Source organism: Sapajus apella, unplaced genomic scaffold, assembly GCF_009761245.1.
Source record: "Sapajus apella isolate SASKATOON/1434 unplaced genomic scaffold, GSC_monkey_1.0 scaffold12, whole genome shotgun sequence".
NCBI lineage: Eukaryota > Metazoa > Chordata > Mammalia > Primates > Cebidae > Sapajus > Sapajus apella.
The window spans coordinates 37,407,942-37,420,218 of record NW_022436952.1 but is presented as its reverse complement, the minus strand read 5'-3'; the positions used below and the strand labels follow the sequence as shown (position 1 = coordinate 37,420,218).

Sequence of the window (12,277 nt, the reverse complement as noted above, 5' to 3'; positions counted from 1 at the left end):
GCGAAACTCCGACTCAAAAAAAAAAAAAAAGAAATAACACTTCCCTTTAGGAAAGAAGTTTTAAATCTTTTTTGAGATCACAGATCACTTTGAGAATCTGATTTTAAAATATATTTATTTACTCAACATTTTCATATAATCTCAAGGAGTTTGACTTTTTGAAGCCAATCCATAGACCTCTAGGTGACCATGGACCTCAAATTAAGAACTTCTTCATTAGGTGTTAACAATGGGTATAAAGTTTAGTAGTTTACTCGGAATGATTCCTAATAAATTTTTTAATGATGATAAGCTAGGCAACGCTATAAATGCTAAATAAACATGATCTCTAAAGCAATACTAATAAATGGTTTACAGGAAGTGAATGTTATAGCAAGTCTCTTTAAAGAAAAAAGGAGTGGTTAGGCATAGTAGCTCACTTTGGGAGGTGAAGGCAGGAGGATCACTTGAGCCCAGGAGTGTGAGACTACCCTGGGCAACAAAGTAAAACGCTGTCTCTCAAAAAAAAAAAAAAAGGAGAATTGCTTGAACCCAGGGGGTGGCAGAGGTCGCAGTGAGCCAAGATCATGCCACTTCACTCCAGCCTGGGTGAAAGAGTAAAACTCTCTTTCAAAAAAAGGAAAAAAAAAAAAAAGCCAGGTGTGGTGGCGTGTGCCTGTGGTCCCAGCAACACAGGAAGTTGAAGTCAAAGGACTGCTTGAGCCCAGGAGGTTGAGAATGCAAATGAGACATGTTCAAGCCACTTCCAGCCTGAATGACAGAGCAAGGCCCTGTCTCAAAAAGAACAAAACAAACAAGAAACAATGAAAAAAGAAGTGGGAAAATAGAGACAAAAATAAAAGACAAATATTCATAAAATTATTTAAAAGTTCATCTTAGTAGCAAAATTCAGTATAGCAAACATATTTTTCAGGAAGTTGAAGATTTCAGCAGTCAAAGATAATTCGTCAGACTGCCAAGTCTCAAAAGTGACCTTGCAACTACTAAGACAAAATATCATTTTTATAGGTTAAGGGCACTAGCCTAGGAAATAGATCTGGATTCTAAGGACAGTTTTGTCACTTACTACCTATATGGCCTTCAGTAACTACTTAGCTTCTCTAAGCCTCAGTTTCATTATCCATAAATAGAACAAATTAGTTCATAAGGTTGCTATGATTATTAAATGAGATAGATTATATTAGACTCAGTACAGTGAAAGTGGTCAATAAATGGCAGCTATTAGTTATTAATTTCTATTAACTAACTTTTTGTGTAGACAATTACGGTTCACAAAGTGTTACCAAATATATGATCTCTTATGATCTTATGGGGTAAGAACCACGGCATACATTTTACAGTGGAAGAAACTGATGTCAAATTATTTACCCAAAGACACTAATTACTAGGAAAATAAATTTGGACCTGATTGACCAGAAAACATGATTCACAACTCCTTTCTGCCAAAAAAGCTTAGAATCCGTGCTTTTATTTTTTTTATTTATTTTTTATTTTTTATTTTTTTTTGAGACGGAGTTTCGCTCTTGTTACCCAGGCTGGAGTGCAATGGCGCGATCTCGGCTCACCGCAACCTCCGCCTCCCGGGTTCAGGCAATTCTCCTGCCCCAGCCTCCTGAGTCGCTGGGATTACAGGCACGCGCCACCATGCCCAGCTAATTTTTTGTATTTTTTTTAGTAGAGACGGGGTTTCACTATGTTGACCAGGATGGTCTCGATCTCTTGACCTCGTGATCCACCCGCCTCGGCCTCCCACAGTGCTGGGATTACAGGCTTGAGCCACCGCGCCCGGCCGTGCTTTTAAAAAAATATTTTATTATTTAAAGAGGCAGTGTCTTGCTCTGCCTCCCAGGCTGGCATGCAGTGACACAATCATGGCTCACTGAGGCCTTGAACTCCTGGGCTCACGTAATCCTCCCACCTCAGCCTCCTAGGCAGCTGGGACTACAGGTGTGTACCACCACTCTCTACTAATTTTTAAATGTTTTCATAGAGACAGTCTCAGTATGTTGCCCAGAATGGTCTTGAACTCCTGGGCCTAAAGTTATCCTCCTGCCTCCCAAAGTGCTAGGATTACAGGTATAAGCCATTGTGCCTGGTCTTTTTTATTCTTTTTTGAGACAGGGTCTTGCTCTGTCACCCAGGCTGGAGTGCAGTGGCATGATCATGGCTTACTATAGCCTCAACCTTCTGAGCTCAAGCTAGTCTCCCACCTCAGCCTCCCGAGGAGCTGTGACTATAGGCATGCACCACCACACCTGACTCATTTTTTCTATTTTTCTTAAGACAGAGTCTCACTATGTTGCCCAGGCTGGTCTCCAATTCCTGAGCTCAAGTGATCCGCCTGCCTCAGCCTCCCAAAGTGCTGGAACTATAAGTGTGAGCAACCACACCAGGCCCTTTTAAATTCTTTTTATTGTGCTTATTAGGTTGGTGCAAAAATAAATGCAGTTTTTGCTATTATTTTTACTGGCAATAAATATACACAGCATAAAATTTACCATTGTAACCATTTTAAGTGTACAGTTCTAGGGCGTTAAGTACTTTCACACTGTTGTGCAACTACCACCATCCAAATCCAGAATTTTTTCATCTTCCTCAAATGAAACTTTGTGCTCTTCAAATACAAATTTCCCACCCCTTCTCCCTCAAGCCTTAGCAACAACCATTCTACTATACTTCTATCTGAATTTGATGGCTATAGATAGGTACCTCATATAAATGAAATCATAGAGTATTTATACTTTTGTGACTCACTTATTTGACTTAGAATAATTTTGTCAAGGTTATTCATACTGTAGCATACGTCAGATTCCTTCCTTAAGGCTAAATAATATTCCACTATATGTACATACCACATTTTGTTAATCCATTCATCCATCTATGGACACTTGGGTTGCTTCCACTGCCATTTTTAAAGTACTGTTAACACTATTATTTTCATATTGGTTATCCAGTGTCAGATTATTCACCCATTAACTTCTCCTTCACTGCATGTCCCTCCCCATTTCAGAGGGAAAATGCAGGTCAGTCAGTTTAACCGTGGAGCTTTTTACAGTTTAACTGTACAGTACAGCGCAGTAAAACAACTTTTGTGATTTTTTTCTATTTTTTTCGGAGCTCCACCATGAATCAACACACAGGGGGAAAAAAAGAAACTCAAATGAGTTTAATTCAATTTGAAAGAATAGGAGGGCAAACCATATATAAAAATAATAAATTAGTTATAAGATTATCTAGAAACCACTTTACATGCGATTCTCTGGACCTTTAATAAGGGATAAAGTTTCTGTTGTTGGACATTAAAAAGCTGACCTGAGAAGGAGACAGTAGCTTTGCTTAAGGGCAAAAAGTCTAGGAAAACCTCAGCAGGTGACTCCTCTGAAGCCACTTGGAGTGAGTGCTAATACACTAACGCAGACCAAACTGCTGCTGTCTAAGTAATCTTAAACCACTGCATTGATTTAAGGGTGCAACCTGAATAGGAAAAGTTCCTCTACTTGATAACTGTGAGGTGAGATTAACCACAAGCTTCAGCACACACACTTCTCAGAAACAGCTAAACCACAATGGAATGACAACTCTCTAGAGACTTTAAAAACAGCGACGATTTAAAGACGCACTTGCACTTTGGTGAATGAAGGTGTGCGTGCAGGCTTGGGCTGTGAGCCCGTCCTAGTTGTACAGGAGATAAAATAGCGAAACTACAGAAATAAGCTTTCTAGAATCACTCCAGACTACAACCAGTAGGAGCGAAGAATGGCCTTTCTTTCTGTAAATGGCTAGTAACAGAAACTTATTTTTAAAAAAACCCACAATCACGGAAGGCTGCTCACCAGAAGGACCCACAGGCTGTTCCGATTCTGTCGACCACCCTTCAACCCAGTCTTCCAAGTGCCAAACGGCTCAGCTGTCACTCGGTCACCACTGACAACTTCTCAGGGACAACCTGAGCTTTCAAAGTCCCTCAAAGTTTACCGGAAATTCTCCCAAAGGATTTTTTTCCGTCCACCCGCACCCCAGGACACTTTCCGCCTCCACGAATTCCCCCACCCTTCTACCCCAGCATCTTTCTCTCCAGACGCCCGCAGCCCTCCAGGCACGCAGGATGCGTGCTCGCCCTCGCTTGCTTGTTTGCTCCCCGGGATGCTGGGGAAAGCGGCTGCTGAAAGAGCAAACTTTCTGAGCGTTAGCGGAGGCGGAGGGCGCGCGGCGGACTCACAGCTGGTTGATGGCGTTCTGCGAGATGACCGCGTTGGCAGAGAAGTAAGGAATCATGTCGGGGACCCAGAAACTGCAGGTGCAGGCGAGGGGCGCCTTTCTCTTGCGGGCTAACGTGCTAAGGGTCATGGGGCCGGCTCAAAGTGCACAACTCCGCATCCTGGCCTCTGCCCTGCTCCGGCACGAGGCGCAGGCGGTGCGGGCACCCGGCGGCGGAGGCGGGCCCGCCGGGTCGCGCGGAGGCAGCAGCCGAAGCCCCGGGGCTCGGCAGTGGAGTCGGGACTGACAGGCGCCGCCAGCCGCCCGCCCCTACCCGCGTCCGGGGCGGGCGAGTCCTGAGAGCGGAGAGGGTTGGCCCGGCCGGTGCCCCGCCCCAGATCTCGGGACGCCCGCGCAGATCCCGCAGCGCGCGTTACAGCCTTTGGGGCATCCGGCGACCCCAAAACACCGCTGCTTGGTGAGGAAGGGAGAGAAGCTAGGGGTCGGCGAGGAAGGCTCGCATTTCTCTAAAGGAGGATGTTTCAACAATCATGCCTCTTAATTGGCTCTATACATTGTACCTCAAACAAATCCGTTTTTGAAAAATCTTAAAAAAATTGTTAAGGCCATAAATTCACAAGTGCAACAAATATTTATCAAAGACTTCCTATGTGATGTAATTCATATATATATGTTTTTAAGGCGGAGTTTCGCTATTGTCGCCCAGGCTGGAGAGCAGTGGTGCGATCTCAGTTCACTGCAACCTCCGCCGCCTCCCAGGTTCAAGTGATTCTTCAGCCTCAGCCTCCCGGGTAGCTGGGATTACAGGCGCCCGCTACCATGCCGGGCTAATTTTTGTATTTTTAATTGAAAGGGGTTTCACCATGTTGGCCAGGCTGGTCTCAAACCCCCGATCTCCGGTGATCCGCCTGTCTCGGCCTCTCAAAGTGCTGGGATTACAGGCGTGAGCCACTGTGCCCAGCCACTTTTTTTTTTTTTAAAAAAACTAACAGTTGAAGTTCAGGGCAACAAGCAAAAAACAATTTAGACTCTCAATAACATCTACTAATCTTTGTAAGTAAATCTGTAGAGGGCTATCTTAGTCATCTCCCAATCCAAGGATTCACAGCCTTAGCTGCACATAGGAATTACTTGTGGAAGGTTTAAAAAATCCCAATGCCCAGGCTGCACCTTAATAAAATTGGAATCTCTTGAAGGTGGGATTTAGACATATTTTTGAAGCCTCCCCGAGTGATTCCAAAGTGCAGCCACGGTTAAGAAGGCAGGCTAGAGATCTTATCTTCACTTTACAGATACGGTAACATTTAAGTTCTAAGCAGATGACCTGGTTTATAAATAATGTCACTCAGGAACACAGATTTTATGACACTTAATCTAGGGCTTTTACCACCAAACTGTATTCCCTGATGCCTTTACAGTGTCTTCCAATTCACTGAGCAGTGCCTTTCACCTGACCAGGGACCAGCTCTTTGTAAAATATGACTTTCTCTCTCTCTCTCTCTCTCTCTCTCTCTCTCTCTCTCTCTCTCTCTCCCCTACATGCTTTTTTCTCCTATTTGCTTTTTTTTTTTTTTTTTTTTTTGGAGGGAGAATGTCTGCTTAATCCCAGCACATCCTCTGCTGTCCTGCCCTGTGTCGTTGGGGGATGGCAAGTACGCCCGATAGCTTCACTTTTTTTTTTTTTTTTTTTAAGATGGGGTTTCACCATGATGGCCAGGCTGGTTTTGAACTCCTGACCTCAGGTAATCCACCCACCTCAGCCTCCCAAAGTCCTAGGATTACAGGTGTGAGCCACCGCGCCCTCACAAAAGGGGCTGGCATGGTGCAGGCATTTGATAAAAATCAGCTTCCCTTTATTTTAGCTTTACAGTCTCATAATGCTACAGCAAATACTTTCAGGTATCAGTATTTTTAGCAGTTTTTTTTATTACTAGACTAAAATATGTATCACTGAAGCTGCCTTAAGAATTCTGGAGTCAGAAATTAATAATTTCTAAAAACTTTAACCAATTAGAAAACAAACTAAAATAGGAAGAAGTCACTTTAAGACTCAACATGCGAAAAAAATGTTTGTTTTATATAAATATTCACACAATTTTCAAGATACTAGTAATGAAATCATCAATCCAAATTATAAGTTCCATGCCTAAAACCAGAATCACTCATTAGTTGATTCTTCCATAAAATTTAAGGCTGTTGCCAAAGCACCATAAGGAACTTGAAATACTACAAACTCATGCTGGAAAATTTTCTAAGTTTCTGAGATATCTGGTAATTGGAAAACACCAGGTGGCAAGTAAAGAGTTAACGGAAGGTCTGGCTCTTGGAGTTCATCATCTTCATCCATCTCTAGGAAGGAAAATGTTGAAAGATTTATTCAGGCTGTGTCAGCAGGCACCCAAATGGTAGTGTAAGAAAAAATCTGCTGATACACCCCAAAATAAATTGCTTAAAATATCTGGCAAACTTGCCAGTTTGAAACTTCTTCCAGGCTGTAATTTATTACAGCCTCCTGCTGTGATTAAAAAAAAAAAAAAAAAGGAGGAGGCACTTTAGAATAGCACTGTTAAGGTGAGTCCAGTTCCTTTCATGACACAGCAGAGAGAGGATTTTATTGAAGTCAACATTAAATGATGCCATTTAGGACAGATAATGGCATGGTAATCATCTATATCTGTCTGAAGAAGGAAATGTATATTATTCAATTCATACTTAATATTTCTTGCATTTAAAAATGCCAGAGATAAAGGTTTCATAAATATGTATCTTGTCTTTATAAATAGGTTCCTATAGCGACACCCTAGAAGTGTTTAGTCCTTTCCTTTCTCCTCAGAAGACCTCTGTCAGTGCCTGTTCAGCTAAGGAGGCTATGTTAACATCCCTATCCAGGCTTTTTCAAAAGCTCTTCAAAGTTAAATTCTCACATTGAACTGTAATATAGGAAATTGAGAAAGTGCTAGAACATGTCTTGCTTTTCTTTTTCTTTTTGAGACAGAATTTCACTCTTATTGCCCAAGCTGGAGTGCAATGGCACGATCTCAGTTCACTCCAACCTCCACCTCCTGGGTTCAGGTGATTCTCCTTCCTCAGCCTCCTGAGTAGCTGGGATTACAGGCGCACGCCACCATGCCCAGCTAATTCTTTGTAATTTTAGTAGAAACAGGGTTTCACCATGTTAGCCAGGCTGGTCTGGAACTCCTGACCTCAGGTGATCTACCTCCCAAAGTGCTGGGATTACAGGCGTGAGCCACCGCTCCGGCCTGTCTCTGGCTTTTTTAGGAAAAAAATTAAATCATGTTTGCAAACTGGGATGCATTGAAGAAAACAGTTCTTTCTGCTACTGTCTGTTTTTAAAAGTTGAACACATTCCTTTTCTTTTCACAGTCTGCCGAGTGTCAAAATGCCAATCAATTTAGTTACAGCTTAATTTAATTCTTTACTCTCCACTGTCAGGAAACAAGGCTCCAGGAAGCAAGCTTTCTGTACACATGCATCTAGGAATTCAAAAATGATTTCAAATTAGATTGAGCAGCATGAAATAAACTAAGTTAGTTTTCTACTCTGCATGAAGTCAGAAAGAGCTTTCTCTAAAAAACAAGAAAATGTGCACAAAGGCCCTGAAGAAAAATTGCTGCCTTTCTTTACATTCTTGCTTGAGTTGGAGGATTTGAAACAGCTTTGCCATGTCATTTGCTTGACCATTTCAAGATTCAAAATGTGTATATTCTAAAATGTTGGTTCTTGACAACATTAGCTATGACCAAATTTTTTGTAGGATGACACATTAATAGTATTAAAAATGCTTAAGTAGAAAATGCTTAAGGTATTTCCATTACTATGTATACATGTATCTCTTATGGTATAATCACTGTAAAAAAGTGAACAGTGGAGACTTACATGCTGACCTAACTGTATTCCAGGACAGACCAGAAGGTGGACTGAAATGTGAATGAAGGATATAGTAGATATGCTCTTGCTGCTATGACAAAATTTCAATAAGCCAGAGGACCTAATTTGTAGTTCTAACATAGTCACTTAATAAACTAAAACTGGCCAAGTCACTTCATCTATAAAATGAGATAACAAAACCCTAAGGAAAAGTCCCTAGATCTGTTCTTGTGAGAGTTGGGAAACTTTGAGAAAGGAACCTCATCCTATCTGGAGAATCCTAAGCAATGTATTTAATCCAGTTAAGATAAACAGTCACCTAGTGCAAAGCAGTAGAGCCCAGTAGTTAAAAACTCTGACTTTGGAATTAATAGGCTAGGTTTGGATCCTACTGCAACTATTAGCTATAGATTTCACTTACTTAATCTTGGGCTCAGTACTTGGCGCTTAATTTATGAAGTTATTGTGAGGATTAATTAATATACATAAAGTACTTAAAGGAGTGCCTGGCACAAAAATTTACTGTTTGGCTTTAATGTCTGGCAACTTGAAGGTAAGGCCCACTGTGCACCTTATTTTATTCACTGCGAAAATGAAAACGTTAGAGATTATCTTCTATACTCTTTTCCACAAATATGAAAAATAGCTAAAGTGGGCAACATTAGAAAGTGGCAGCGATGCTGATATCAGAAGTTTCGGGTTCTAGCTTTTTTGTCTATGTGCAAACCTGAATCGATCCCAGCCCTACTTTCTTTAATCTTAAACTAGGCTAATCAAACTGAGGTAATATTTACCTCAAGAGCTAAATAAGATACAAGGGCAAAAGGCCGGGTGTGATGGATCACACCTGTAATCCCAGCATTTTAGGAGGCTGAGGTGGGTGGATCACTTGAGGTCAGGAGTTTGAGACCAGGCTGTTCAACATGGTGAAACCCCTTTTCTACTAAAAATACAAAAATTAGCTAGGCACAGTGGTAGGTGCCTGTAATCTCAGCTACTTGGGAGGCTGAGGCAGGAGAATCACTTGAACTCAGTAGGCGGAGGTTGCAGTGAGCTGAGATCGCACTGCTGCACTACAGCCTGGGCAACAGAGTGAGATTCCATCTCAAAAAAAAAAAAAGATACAGGGATAAAAGTGCTTTGTGAACAAAACCAAATTTATTATTATTATCATCATTATCCACAAATTGGCCAATTAGCTTTCAATAATAGAAAGCTAGTTGTATTTGTTTTTTTTTCTCTTCTTTTCTTTTCTTTTTTTTTTTTTTGAGACGGAGTTTCGCTCTTGTTGCCCAGGCTGGAATACAATGGCTCAATCTTGGCTCACCACAACCTCCACCTCCCAGTTCAAGTGATTCTCCTGCCTCAGTCTCCCAAGTAGCTGAGATTACAGGCATGCAACATTACGCCGGCTAATCTTGTATTTTTAGAAGAGATAGGGTTTCTCTATGTTGGTCAGGCTGTTCTGGAACTCCCAACCTCAGGTGATCTGCCCGCCACGACCTCCCAAAGTGCTGGGATTACTGGTGTGAGCTACCACACCCCCCATATTTGTTTTCTTTTATTACCCTGAAGTTGACAAATGAATGAAAATTAAAATACTTGGCCGGGCATGCTGCCTCACACCTATAATCCCAGCACTTTGGGAGGCCAAGGCAGGAGAATTGCTTGATCCCAGGAATTTGAGACCAGCCTGGGCAACATAGCAAGACCCCGTCTCATTTAAAAAATAAAAATAATAAAGAAAAAGAAATACATACAAACTTCCCCTATGTACCACCACTTTATTCAGGAAGCCTTTACTATGATTGCTTGCCAGGTAGTTTTACATTAACTCAGTATTACAATCTGTAGTAATGTGAGATCTACAGTGCTCACTCAATTTTTCTATTTTTAAGGCTTTCATGTAATAGCTTTAACTTAAATAATTTTAGTTTTAAAATACCTAGTCATAAGAAAAAATGATTATACCAAAGGACCTATTTGCATTTTTATGTTTTCTCTAACGGCTTGATCTAGAAAAATAAATAGTAAGTTAATCCTCTGAGTATCAAAAGGAGGAAAGGCAACACTTAGAGTTATAAAACAAAAAGCCTGTAACCTGGAGTAATGCAAGATTCTGTCTCCTGTTAATCTGTAAAATACTAGGACAAAACTCTCAAGATAATACCTGAATTTCTACCAAGAGGTATCTTACTACACTTAAGTCAATGGCATTCTTTATATAACACAATCAACCAAACTCTGTAAACAAAGACTCTTAAAAACAATCATGTTTTGCAATCACCATGTGGCTTATTTTTAAAAGAATATCAGACCATAGTTTTAAACACTGGATTGAACAATGTCACTGAGCCTTTATAGTCTTTTCCAGAGAATTTTTGCTCCATAAGAGCAATGGAAAACACTGAAAAGATCTGCCTATCAACTCTAGGAGAGGTGATCTCTAAGGCATTCATCCCCCCATGGTCTTAAATACCATATGCTCCTATAGGAAGAGATGCTGAAATGCTGCTTTCTTCAGGTTACAAAAGCCCTAAACTCTATTGTTTAGTAAAAATAATAGGCATTTACAGATCACTTTTCACATCATACATACTTTACAAAACATTTAACCATTTAGTCTCCATTTTATGTCTTTAAATATTTTCTTTTTCTTTTTTTCAGACCTCTCAGGGATGAAACATTTTATTTTTTAAACTAGTTTTTTTTTTATATATATAACATTAACACATGCTGAATGTTTAAATCACTTTTTAGAATTCAGAAAGGCAAAATAAAAGTCACCATTCTCATTCTCATCATCATCTTACTCCCAGAGATGATTGCTATTAATATTTCCAGAAATTTTCCTTGCATATACATATGGCAATATATTGTAGCTGCTTAAGAAGCGCGTGTGCGCGCATGCATGCGCGCACACACACACACATACACACAGAATTATATATACTATTCTGCTTGCATTTCCCCCTACTTATCACTATACCTTAGACATATTTCCATCTTATTGTAAATCTCCCTCATTCTTTTAAAGGAGTATAAGGCATTTTATTGTACAATCATGTATAATCTATTTAAACAGTCCTCTACTTATGGACATTTAAGTTGTTTCCAGTCTTTACTATTATATGCAATATTACTATGAACATGCATTTGTATAATTTTTGTTCATGTCGTGACAGGGACATTGAGGAAAAATATTGGTGCATACATGTGAATATACTTGTTGGATCAATACCTGGAGGTAGAATAGGCAGTTTGAAATATTTTAAACATCTTAGGACTTGGTAGATATGATCAAATTGCCCCCCTAAAGAGTTTAGTTTTTCATTTTCCCTTGCATTATTAATGTCTCCTGCTACTCCACGCTCTATTAAATTAACTCAGGGCCCAAGATGCTCTTCTATGCCCCATCATTTACATGTTACATTAAAAGCTGAACATATACATATTAGAAAAGTAAAATATGCTTATGGAAACTAGAAAATTTGTAAAGAAAAATATTATGAGGAATTATGGATTATTGTTTCCAAAGAACTACTTAGACTATAAACAAGATAAATGTTAATTTTTTTTTTTTTTTTTTTTTTGAGACAAGGTCTCACTCTTGTCGTCCAGACTGGAGTGCAGTGGTGCAATCACAGCTCACTGCAGCCTCAACTGCCTGGTCTCAAGCAGTCCTCCTGGCTCAGCTTCCAAGTAGCTAGGACTGCAGGCATGTGCCACCACGCCTGTCGAAATGAGGTCTTGCCATGTTGCCCAGGCTGGTTTGAAACTTCTGGGCTCAATCGATCCTCCTGCCTTGGCCTCCCAAAGTGTGGAGACTATAGGCATAAGCCATCATGCCTGGTTGGTAAATGTAATTTTTAAGCTACGTTGAAGTTAATATAATTTTAAATTCAGAAGATTTTAAAATTATTTCTACTTTAGAAATATACTGAAGCTTTTCAATAAATTTAGAAGATATTTTAAGATTTGTTCAATGATAATGCTGTAGAACATATTAATATTATAGGTGAATGAACCAAATGTGGCCTAATACCATCAGTGTCCTAGAATGTAGTGAGACAGAGATAGAAAAATGGGAAGTGATTTTGGGAATAACAAAGAATGGAGACTAAAGGAGCCAAGAAGGGTTTGAAAATAAAATACCTGTTTTTTTTTTTTT

The 12,277-nt window shown here is 40.1% G+C and overlaps 1 protein-coding gene across 4 annotated transcripts in view; it reads right to left on the bottom strand.

The window, feature by feature from the left end:
- SSH2 (slingshot protein phosphatase 2) overlaps positions 1–12,277 on the bottom strand; it is a 291,139-nt gene that overhangs the window by 129,229 nt on the left and 149,633 nt on the right. Inside the window, exon 1 of one of the 4 annotated variants that reach the window (XM_032279319.1) lies at positions 4,220–4,863. The exons of the other annotated variants lie outside the window; for them this stretch is intronic. Coding sequence (XP_032135210.1) covers positions 4,220–4,347 — 128 coding nt within the window. The 5' untranslated portion in view covers positions 4,348–4,863. Of the gene's footprint in view, positions 1–4,219; positions 4,864–12,277 lie in introns of those variants that run through there. 4 annotated transcript variants of the gene reach the window in all.